General features: G+C 39.2%; 2 protein-coding genes across 3 annotated transcripts in view; both read left to right on the plus strand.

Moving 5' to 3' along the window:
• ccdc40 (coiled-coil domain containing 40) overlaps positions 1 to 2,265 on the plus strand; it is a 27,475-nt gene extending 25,210 nt beyond the window's left edge. Inside the window, exon 21 of the mRNA XM_034314566.2 lies at positions 167 to 2,265. Coding sequence (XP_034170457.2) covers positions 167 to 280 — 114 coding nt within the window. The 3' untranslated portion in view covers positions 281 to 2,265. The remainder of the gene's footprint in view (positions 1 to 166) is intronic.
• Positions 2,266 to 9,383: 7,118 nt separating this feature from the next.
• The window catches only part of card14 (caspase recruitment domain family, member 14), a 22,967-nt gene continuing 19,850 nt past the window's right edge, over positions 9,384 to 12,500 (plus strand). For both annotated transcript variants that reach the window (XM_053232194.1, XM_053232195.1), the window contains exons 1-2: positions 9,384 to 9,758; positions 12,315 to 12,452. In XM_053232194.1, the coding sequence (XP_053088169.1) occupies positions 9,548 to 9,758; positions 12,315 to 12,452 (349 nt within the window). In that variant the 5' untranslated portion in view covers positions 9,384 to 9,547. The remainder of the gene's footprint in view (positions 9,759 to 12,314; positions 12,453 to 12,500) is intronic.

Consider the following 12,500-nt stretch of genomic DNA (forward strand, 5'->3'; position numbering starts at 1 on the left):
TGTGTGTGTGTGCGTGTGTGTGTCTGTGTGTGCGTGTGTGTGCGTGTGTGTGCGTGTGTGTCTGTGTGTGTGTGTGTCTGTGTGTCTGTGTATGTGTGTCTGTGTGTGTGTGTATGTGTGTCTGTGTGTGTGTGTGTGTGTGTGTGTGTGTGTGTGTGTGTCGCAGGTCAGAGACGTTCTGCAGCAGATCATCCAGGACTTTCCGCAGCACAAGGCTCTGCTCCACAGGATCAGACTCCTCCTCTCTGCACACACACGCTCGGGCCTGGAGAGAACCTGACGCCCGTCTTCAGACCTTCTAATTTCCGTCCTCACTCTAGAACTTTCTGTGTGTTAGACGAGTATCAGCGTTCAGAGAAACCTGCTGTTCCACTCCTCGGTTCTTTGTGTGAGTACGGCAGCGGGAGGGCGTGTCCCAATTCCCACCGAGCTCTAATAAAAGTGAACTTGTTTAGCGAAGTGCGTTTGTTGATCTCTCGCTATCGTATAACACGGACAGAACCGAGAACCGAGCCTCTCCTGGGAGAACTGCATCCACCAGCTGTTGTCTGCTGTCCAAGATCTCACACAGAACCCACATTATTCCTGAGGCTCCTTTCAGACGAGGCAAAAAAAACCCTTAAAAAATAAAACACATATTCTACACATTCTGCAGAGTCGAGCAAAAATTATAACCTGTAAATGTTTGTTCTGACAACGACAATTTTTAAATTCCAGTGCCACAGCAGCGTTCTAGAACATCTAACATTTAAAACCAGCTAATATTCTAGAACATCTAATATTTAAAAAACAGCTAATATTCTAGAACATCTAACATTTAAAAACAGCTAATATTCTAGAACATCTAACATTTAAAAAACAGCTAATATTCTAGAACATCTAACATTTAAAACCAGCTAATATTCTAGAACATCTAACATTTAAAAACAGCTAACGTTCTAGAACATCTAACATTTAAAACCAGCTAATATTCTAGAACATCTAACATTTAAAACCAGCTAACGTTCTAGAACATCTCACATTTAAAACCAGCTAACGTTCTAGAACATCTCACATTTAAAACCAACTAATATTCTAGAACATCTAACATTTAAAACCAGCTAACGTTCTAGAACATCTCACATTTAAAAAACAGCTAACATTTTGAAACATCTAACACTATAAAACAACTAACGTTCCAGAATTCTAACACTCTAGAACCCTGTAACATTTTTGCACATCTAGCATGCTACAACTTCTAACATTCTAGAACATGTAATATTTTGAAACATCTAACAATCTAAAACATCTAACATTCTAGAAGTTCTAACACTCTAGAGCACTGTAACGTTTTTGCACATCTAGCGTGCTACAACTTCTAACATTCTAGAACATCTAACATTTAAAAAAGCAGCTAACGTTCTAGAACATCTAACATTCCAGAATTCTAACACTCTAGAACCCTGTAACATTTTTTGCACATCTAGCATTCAAGAACATCTAAAATTTTATAAACATCTATCAGTTTGAAACCTATCACTCCAGAACATCATAGTAATATTTTCTGGATGTCTTTTGTGCTACAACATCTAACGTTCTAGATCTAGAGCATCTAACTTCATTTTGAAACTTCTAACATTGACTATATTTGCACATTGTATCGTTCTAGAACATCTAACCCTGCAATATTTTTGCACATCTAGCACGCTGCAACTTCTAGAACCTCTAATACTGTAATATATCTGAGCAGCTCGTGTGATAAAACATCTACCAGTTTAGAACATGGTATCTAAGATATTTTAGATTTCAGCCAAATGAAATTAAAAAGATATTAAAATGAAATTAGCTCTCAGATACGTTCTCATGGATTTTACTCTAGAACTGGACGCACCGTGTACACTGTACACGCCTCTTTCACACGCTGCTGTTCTGCACAAGCCAGATCCGACATCCGGTTTATCAACATTGCGTTCATATTCGGCGGTAAGACGCTAGAGAAGAACCGACATCAAACTACCGTGTCAGCTAAACACACGTCACTGAGGGCGGAGCTTAAATGAAATTAACAACAAAAACATTTCACGTGTTAAACAACAATCAGTTAAATTTAATTTCAGCTCTCGGAGATAACGCAGCTCTCATTTCAGCTAAAAAAAAAGTGAAAATGTATTTAATATATAAACAAATATATCTTAATATTCCTTATATTGAGATTCCTATCACATCTGAAGCTTAAATTTAAAGCTTTCTAGAAATAAACATTTGAAATATACAGAATTATCTGCCAATATATTGTTATTGTTATATTATAATTTTAAGCTCAAGCTAAAAAAAAAAGAAATGTGCTTAATAAGATTAGAAATTTGCAACAAAAATAATATAAATATGCTTAATTATCGTATATACGTTTATAAGAATGCTATAATATCATTATGAATAAATGTGTGTATTAGATACTTGAGATATTTGCACTTTTTGCAGCATTGATTGAACTCCAGGGAAAAATAAAAATAAAAAATAACTCGGTATCGGTGTGACATCATTACTGTTCTCAGACTCGTCATCACACCCAAAACAACTCTGAATCAACTTTGATGTACTAATAGGTCAGGTTCATCCTGTTCTTCACCGTCATCGTTGTTATGTAACACTGACAGCAAAGCCAAAGAGAAAAAAACAACAAAAAATAATAATAATAATAATAATGTATTTATAACACGAAAGGCATCAGCGATTTGTAACAGTCTTCCGATATCTCCTGCAAGCGTCTAGCGATGTAGGAAGTCAACGCAAAGAATAAATTAATGAGACAGAATTAAAGATGTTTTTAGAATCAGGGAGGCTCTCTGTTACTAAAGGAATGAGATGTGTGGAGAATGCTGATCAGAAAAACTATAGTGAGGAATTACGTCCATCAAAACACTCGATTGCGTTTCGTATTTACAGTGACGATAGAAACGTCAAAGAGTAAAGGAGATGATATTTACAAGTTCTATACATTAAAAAAAAACTCAACAGTGTGAGACGTGAGCAGAGCTGAAAGCAAAGAAATGAATAAAACAAAACACGTTCTAACTCCAACCAATTCAATGCTAATCTAAACAATGTTGCTTTGTGTCGGTCACGTGACTTACTAACCTCGTCTCAACACTGTGAGTCAAGAGATCAATCCAACCATCGACTCTTAAAGAGAGAAAGGGAATCAAATCACAGCACAATCGGGGAAAGAGCCAGAGTCAAACCAGCGGCGAGTAAATACGACATGTAGAGTAAAGCGAGCGATCAGAAATAACTCAAGATAAACTAACAAATCATAATTGCAGCAGAAACTCGAAAAGGATGGACGGCGTGACAAACAAGCGAGAGCTATCGGCGAAGGAAAAACGCGCGCTCTCGTCTTGCGTCATTTCCGAGTCCTTATAGTAGACTGAGGGTGCCTGATTGGTTCAGAGATGGGTGATGTCATCACGTTAACAGGGAAGATCGACCGGGCGGATGTCCAATCACAGGATCTAAAAGTGGTAACAGTCAAAACAAGGCAGATAGAAAAAAAACAAACCTCCCACAATATTACGGGACGTAACAGCGAGTAATTAGTCGTGGGAGGGGCATACTCTCTCTAGCCTGTCAATCACAGCGACATTAGCCAATCGCAGGTGTCTGTGAGGTGATGTATGTGGAAGAGGGCTGATAGCGCTGTGACACAGCATCATCAGCAGTTCAGAAAGACGCGGTTTGTTAGATTCAAAGATCAAATTGGGCAGAAAATTTGCCTAAGTATGCATTAAGGGCAAATAGAGGGCACCTGTGTGTGTGTGTGTGTGTGTGTGTGTGTGTGTGTGTGTGTGTGTGTGTTTCTGTCTCCCACAAGTAAATATTTGGCTCATGGAACTCCAGGTGAGTTTACACATCACGTGGCACGTGTGTACACCACCTGCACTCCTCCGTGGTTTTGTGGAGTATTTTTCTCACACTCACTCGTCCAAATCTACAAAAGTCACTTTCACAAAGCGAAATCTTTATGAGCGCCGCAGGTCGGGTTGCCAGGTCTGTGTAATTAACCTGCGTTTGAGCTTTAGATCTGATGAAAATCAAATCAAATTCAAATTCAAAAGCTTTATTGTCGATCCCAAATAGGGTAGAAAATTGTCTTTAGACAAAAGGCTCAACACACAAACAATACAAATAATCATCACAACAACACTTTACATTACACACATCACTTCACAACTATAATAAGACGTAAAAAATTCATTTTAAGATCCTGTTTAAAATACCAATCGCAGTTGGGATAAAGGTCTTCTTATACTTGGCCCTTTTCACTAAAGGCTCTTTATACCGTCTGCCAGAGGGAAGGAACTGGACAGAACTATACAGGGGATGAGAATAATGCACTAGGATAATGTACTTACTGAAATTGACTGAATGGATAGAAGATGTAGGCAATAATTCACTCATTGATAGCACTAAAAAGGAAAAAACTAATTCTTCAAAAGGGAAGTGGCGTAGAGATAGGTGAAGAGTAAACGTAAATTTGTTTATGATAATATGTAGGTACAGTCGGAAAAAAAAATCCTAAACATTTGTCTCTTTCGTACCTTTAATGTCTGTCTTTCATCTGGAAATGTAAATATTGCACCTTTAAAGTGATTTAAGGCCTAAAAAAAAATAAAACACCTTTCTAGATGAAATTCTGGACTGTATTGATGAAAGAACCGTTTAGATAAAATGAACGCTGTTAATACGGCTTCATTAAATATACTTTATATAATAATAATTTGCATAATTTGCAGTACATTTCTATTATTAATTTTTCTCTGGAGAAACAAAATACAAGGCCTACAGCATTTGTGAAGCCTAATCTGATTGGTTGAGCGAATTCCTGCTGTGATTGGTCAGAGTAATGTGCGCTTTATTGAAAATTGGTCTGATTGGTTGATGCAGACCTGGTGGGGAAAACAACACTTATTCGATAAGTAACTTATTCGATAACAATTATTAGATTGATTTTCATAAGGGAGAAATGTTTCTAAAAAATAAAAAAAAATCAAAAAACACAAATCGATGCAGGAGGTTTAAACGTTAACGCATGACGTTAACACGTGACATTAACACGTGAGCCGCAAATTCTAACCTGGAGCTGTATAACTGATAGGCGATCCAAATGTATTTCTGAACCAGATGTTTTCATTTTATGGTGTAATTTATTTGCAGGTTATGAAACAACAGTACTGCCCCACACACACACACACACACACACACCTGTGAACACTTTATGGAATCCCATACTGAGAAATTGCTAAATCATGCACAGGCATGTGGAAACAAGAACTTCCAGACCGCAAGTGCGTCATTGGGGATGGAGCCGATTATGTCAGGCGCTGATAATCAACTATAGGATATAAAACTGTAATTAAAACACACCCACTAGTATTATCTTAAACACATTAATTATTTCTAAACACCCCTGGGAGGAGGCTGTGTATGTTTGGATGGTTTGATCTCGCAGGATAAAATCTGTCTCATTTGGAAAACAATATTAGAACAACGCTAGCTGTTTAATTTAGCTAAATAATGCGTGCAATCCTGATGAGGTTAAAATGCTACACAATGAAAATCTAACAATGATATATCATTATAATATTGTATCTAACAATCTAACAATTATATATCGTTATAATTTCGTAAACAGTGGCTGAGTCATGGTGCGGCTCTGTTTGACACCTAGCCTGGTTTAGACATAAAGTTGAAGTCTTCTAAAAAGTTTGCGGTTGAAGCCATAGCAGAGTTTTAACGTAGCTTTAACGTAGCAAAATTTACGCCATCCGCCGTAAACACGCCTACTCTGTAATCTGTAATTCTTCAGCATGAAAAGTTTAACGATTACACAGTAAAGGTGTTTTTTTCTTTCTGTTTGGTGCGGAGTATAATGATTTCTTTACGTGCAAAGTGTTTTTGTTGTCTACGAAGTCTTCGATAAACTAAAAAAATTTCTATCTGCAGCGTAACAAGCACTTCAGTGTTCATACGTCAAATTTAAATTATTAGCAAAACACATCGCAAAATATTTAAAACATTTTAGCGTTAATGTTACGTATACTTTATATACGTTATTCGTTGCTTTGGTTTGTAACTAAAATGTCATCGTTGCATGAGATCCTGAGCAGAACAAGTGCATAAAGAACAAAAAGAGAAATGAAGCATTCGAGTCATAACTTTATTGTAAAGTCGCTTAAAGTTAATGTTACGCTGAGAAAGATAGACTAATGAGCTAATGATGAATCTGTTTATCTGTTTGGTGTTGTCACTTTCTTATTTTTCTCTTAATGCACATCATAACACTGCAGGTTATCTGTGTGTGTGTGTGTGTGTGTGTGTGTGTTTCCGTGTTTCCCTCGTACTTGAGGGAATTCCAGTGCAATTGTTTAGATAGATTAGTTATTTCGTTTTAGTGCCAAGTGATTAACTGAGGAATGCACCTGCGCTCAGGTGTGTCAGCATTAACCAACCTAAATAAACGTCTGATAAATGTCTGGCATTCAGGCTACTGTCAGTAGGTCGGTTTAGGCTGTGTGTCTGTGTGTGTGTGTGTGTGTGTGTGTGTGTGTGTGTGTGTGCGTGGCTTCCAGTAAACTCTCCTCCCGCGCTCTCCCTTCCTGCTAGACGAGCCACATCTCTCACTTCCTCTTACGTGTAAGACTTTGGACCTGGTTGGTTTGCTTTAGATAGAGACGCCGTGGGTTCATTAACGAAGCAAGCAAGAGAGTGTGTGTGTGTGTGTGTGTGTGTGTGATGACTGAACAGATAATGTGTTCTAAATGGATACAAATACAGATATGAATAGGAGGAGCATTATTTGTTTTTTCTTTTCTTTTTTTTGTTTATTTAAAGAAAGGTTCTCAGGGCGTCTGCTCGAGTGTAGAGGTGTGTATCGTTTGTGTCTTAACAGTAGAGGTGTGTATCTGGGCTGTAGAGGTGTGTATCGTGTGTATCTGGGCTGTAGAGGTGTGTATCGTGTGTATCTGGGCTGGGATCCTGCGGCACACAACAAAAAAGTCACACAAGTGTGAGGTTTTTACTTTCACGTGGGCGTGAGCGAGCAGTCACATATGAAGCTCACGGGACAAAGAAAGAACCGGGTCAGGAACGTGAACGTTAACGAGAAAGTGCAACGCCTGAAAAATGAAGATTTTCAGTATTCCAGTAGAATATTAATTATAAATGTGACACAATAACTACACACACACACACACACACAATTAGGACACAATTATGTTGTATCTCCTGATAAGTTTCACGTTTCTACACCTGAGCTTCACGTTTCTACGCCCGAGCCTTGTGTTTCTACATCTGAGCTTCACGTTTCTACACCTAAGTTTCATGTTTCTACACCCGAGCTTCACGTTTCTACACCCGAGCTTCACGTTTCTACACCCGAGCTTCACGTTTCTACACCTGAGCCTCACGTTTCTACACCCGAGCTTCACGTTTCTACACCTGAGCCTCACGTTTCTACACCTGAGCCTCACGTTTCTACACCCGAGCTTCACGTTTCTACACCTGAGCCTCACGTTTCTACGCCCGAGTTTCACGTTTCTACACCCGAGCTTCACGTTTCTACACCTGAGCCTCACGTTTCTACGCCCAAGCCTCACGTTTCTACACCCGAGTTTCAGATTTCTACATCCGAGCTTCATATTTCTACACCTGAGCCATGCCCACTTCAAATCCATGTACAGATACAGATAATGTCTGAGCTCCACGTTTCTACACCTCAGTTTCATATTTCTACACCTCAGTTTCATATTTCTACACCTCAGTTTCACATTTCTACACCCGAGCGTCACGTTTCTACACCTGAGCTTCACATTTCTACACCCGAGCGTCACGTATCTACACCCGAGCGTCACGTTTCTACACCCGAGCTTCATATTTCTACACCTGAGCCTCACGTTTCTACACCTGAGCCTCACGTTTCTACGCCCAAGCCTCACGTTTCTACATCCGAGCTTCATATTTCTACACCTGAGCTTCATATTTCTACACCTGAGTTTCACGTTTCTACACCTGAGCTTCACATTTCTACACCCGAGCGTCACGTATCTACACCCGAGTTTCATATTTCTACACCTGAGCTTCATATTTCTACACCCGAGTTTCATATTTCTACACCCGAGCGTCACGTATCTACACCTGAGCTTCATATTTCTACACCCGAGTTTCACGTTTCTACACCCGAGTTTCACGTTTCTACACCTGAGCTTCACGTTTCTACACCTGAGCTTCACATTTCTACACCTGAGCTTCATATTTCTACACCTGAGCTTCATATTTCTACACCTGAGCTTCACGTTTCTACACCTGAGTTTCACATTTCTACACCTGAGCTTCATATTTCTACACCTGAGCTTCATATTTCTACACCTGAGCTTCACGTTTCTACACCTGAGCTTCACGTTTCTACACCTGAGCTTCATATTTCTACACCTGAGCTTCACATTTCTACACCTGAGCTTCATATTTCTACACCTGAGCTTCATATTTCTACACCCGAGCTTCACATTTCTACACCCGAGTTTCACGTTTCTACACCTGAGCTTCACATTTCTACACCTGAGCTTCACGTTTCTACACCCGAGCTTCAGATTTCTACACCTGAGCTTCACGTTTCTACACCCGAGCTTCAGATTTCTACACCTGAGCCACGCCTACTTCAAATCCACACACAGATACAGATAAGAATAATGTCGTTGTCTTGCACCGCTGGTGTGTGTTTATCTGGACATCTCTTGGTGGGTCCCCATGAAGACAGGAATACACTGGGATTAAATAATGGTAATAAACAAACAAACAAACAAACAAACAAACGAATAAATAAATCAGATTTACTGAGTGTTACTTTTGTAGTTTTAGGGTTAAAGCATAGTTACAGTAATGCATGTGAAAGAGAATAGCTCATAAAATAATGTGTGTGTGTGTGTGTGTGTGTGTGTCTGACGTCAATGCATTATAATTTTCCTATGAAGACACTGAGCTCGTTCCATCAATAGTGACTATTTTTTTAATAACAACAACAACAATAATGAAATGCAAAAAAAAAAAAAAAAAAAACAACTGTTAAGGTATTTAGGACTAGGTGTGTGTGTGTGTGTGTGCGTGCGTGTGTGTGTGTGTGACGTCAATGCATTATAATTTTCCTATGAAGACACTGAGCTCGTTCCATCAATAGTGACTATTTTTTTAATAACAACAACAACAATAATGAAATGCAAAAAAAAAAAAAAAACAGAAATGTTAAGGTATTTAGGACTAGGTGTGTGTGTGTGTGTGTGTGTGTGTGTGTGTGTGTGTGTGTGTGTGTCCACTCACCGTTTTTCAGGTTTTCCCACGAGCGCACTTGGTGGGCGTGGCCTAGGAGGCGGAGCTTCACTTTACACGCGCCGACGCTCTTTTCAGGTTTACGGAGTGCATCATTTCCAAGTTGTCTACGCGCGCGGGTGCTGCAGCCTCTGCACGAGCTCCAAGATTTGTTAGTGTGTGTGTGTGTGTGTGTGTGTGTGGGGTCAGCATGTCGGACATGGCGCACGAGCCGCCGGATTTTAAGGACATGGGAGAAGAGGAGCTGTGGGATCTGATTAACGACAACCGGCACGCGATCTCTCTGGGAGTGCGCCCGTGCATGCTCATCCCGTACCTGCGGCAGGCGCGCGTGCTCTCCGACCTGGACGAGGACGAGATCCTCACGTGCCTCAAGTTCACCAACCGCAGCATGAGGACCAGTGAGTGTGCATGAAAAATAAATAATAAATAAATAAATTGCATGAAAAAAAAAATGCATGAAAAAAAAAATGAACCTCCATTTTATAATTTATCTAACAAAAAAATCACTAAAATGAAATCTAGGTGAACAACAACAACAACAACAACAACCAGGAAAAACAGAAAACTCAAGAAAGCTGTTCAGAAGGATGTTATAAAGTTAGAGATCCAAAAGGTGCCCGTTGTTAGAGAACAGGTCTATTTACATCACATTTATAAAGGGGGTGCAAACTTTTGCACTGAAGTTATTTAGATTTTTCTTTCAGGAATAAAAATGTGTATTTGTTTAATTGCTGTTATGATAGAAGAATGTTTTGTTGCTGTAAATTAAATTGTTGTTTTATTATTTTTTTCTAAGGGTTTGCAAACTTTTGCACTCCCATACACACTCATACACACACACACACACACACACACACGCACAAAGGCAGCACATCTTTCAGGGTGTACAACACCTTATACCGGGGGTTCTCACCTTTTATTTATTTATTTTTAAAAATAGTTTTTTAAAGTAAAAAAACAACAACAACAAATAAATGAAGAGAAATCGAAGTGCAGCTCTCATCTGTACAGATTTATTTTACAAGCAAACTGTTTTCAGAAATTAGGCATGTCATCTTTTGGCTGTTTTTTTATTATTAGCATGTTTGAGCTAAAGTATACACAGAAGACAAGCATGCGGATACATAAACATCTGTAAACATAAACATAAACATCTGTATTTTCTCAAAACGCTTGGGCTGAGAGACACGGCGCTTAAACAGGACGCGACAAATTATATATTCAAATCTATTTTTTTAAATTCTGCATCAAACTGCTGTTTAAAATTTTGTAATTTGAAACCAAGATTCATTTTCGCTCTCGTGACGAATCAGTGCTGCATTTAATTACTGTTTACGTGGAGGTTTGTTTGTTTGTTTGTTTGTAAACATCTTTCCAGTAACCTAAGGTCACTGAACAACAACAATAACAACAACAACAACAACAATGCCAGAGCCAACGTGCACAAGTTAAAGGTGCAATAGTCAATATTTCTTACTAATATATAAATAAACATGGAAAATGATGCAGAAATGATCAGAGATAATAGTTTAAGTCATCATCTCAGAATAAATTTATTACGAAGCTGAAAAAAATCCCTGGAATGTTTGTTTGTATTTGGTTTGGCCTCTTGTCAGTTATTTTATAGCCCCGCCCCCAACGCCGCATCACATCCTCGTAAATCATTGTGAGAAGTCGTGTGTTTATAGAGTCATAACTCGGCTTTCAAGCTGAAGTTTGAGTTTAAAGACTGAACTTTGTGTAAGAATGAAACACACCTCAGAGTGAAATCTAATCCTGTCGAGTGTGTGTGCTGCGGCAGACGCGGCGGCGCTGAAGGTCACGTATCTCACTGTGTTCCTCTCAGTGTTTGAAAGTCTAATCACGGCACTGTGGTGTAATAACACGTCATCTGATCCTGGTCTTCTCATGTTCTTCTCACTTTCTTCTCACATTCTGCTCACGTTATTCTTACTTTCTTCTCTCTTTCTTCTCTCCTTCTTCTCTTTTTCTTCTCACTGCCTTGTCACTTTCTTCTCTCTTTCTTCTCACTTTCTTCTCACTTTCTTCTCACATTGTGCTCACGTTATTCTTACTTTCTTCTCACCTTCTTCTCACTTTCTTCTCACATTCTTTGTTTTTGTGCATTTGTGATGCAGCAGGTTGTTTGTTTTTTCTTGAACTTCTGCATGAAAGGATGTTTTGGTGTTTTTTGCTACATCTAATAAAAGGTTAAACAGTGTGAGGTATGTACCGTTCTTCCTTATAATCACATATCTGGATTCTGATTGGTCCGAAGGTGTTGATTAATTCTCTATAACAGCAGCTCTGACAGTAGCTCAGGCTTATATGAATGTGCTGGTTATCGTTTCTATAGTAACAGCTCATTCACAGGGACGTGTACAGAGGACGCTCCACTGATAATAAACGGATTAAAAAAACTGTATTGATGTGGTGAAGTTTTCCTGAAGGAAGGAGACGTTTATTTAACACTGATGGAAGGAGTCTCCAGTGTCAGCGCTTTGTAACAGTCAGAGGTGAAGCTGTAACTGGAAGTTTTCCGACATCTTCAGGACAGAGGAGTTCACGCTTCCTTGCGGTTTTTCAGTAACGTGACGAGCTGCGTCGCTGTTTAATAAATAAAACATCGGAATCGTTGATATATTGCTGTGATATAAGAGCAATAAAACACGTGGGAAATAATCAGCGTCATATTACTGTGTGTTTTACGTCATCTAACGGATAATGTGCTAATGGATTTTTTTAAAGCACTTTATAAACTGGTGAAAAATCTGATATATCACTAATTATGGGATGGAGACAGTGAGGGGTGAAGCGGAAGAATAGCGTCTAGAATAAAAAGGAATCACTCAGTAGTTTATCATAACATAATTATTAGTAGTAGTAGTAGTATTTTTTAATCTTGGTGTTGTGGTAATATGTGTGTGTGTGTGTGTGTGTGTGTGTGTGTGTAGGTCACATGCTGGATCTGCTGCGTATTCAGGGGTGTAACGGAGCCGTGGCGCTGCTGGAGGGTCTGATGATCCACTACCCCACCCTCTACACACAGGTCACCGGCCGCAAGCCCAGCACCGAGCCCAGCCGCTTCAGTGGTAATAATCATCATCATCATAATCATCATCATCATCATAATCATCATA

This window comes from Pangasianodon hypophthalmus, chromosome 2 (genome assembly GCF_027358585.1).
Source record: "Pangasianodon hypophthalmus isolate fPanHyp1 chromosome 2, fPanHyp1.pri, whole genome shotgun sequence".
NCBI classification, from domain to species: Eukaryota; Metazoa; Chordata; class Actinopteri; order Siluriformes; family Pangasiidae; genus Pangasianodon; species Pangasianodon hypophthalmus.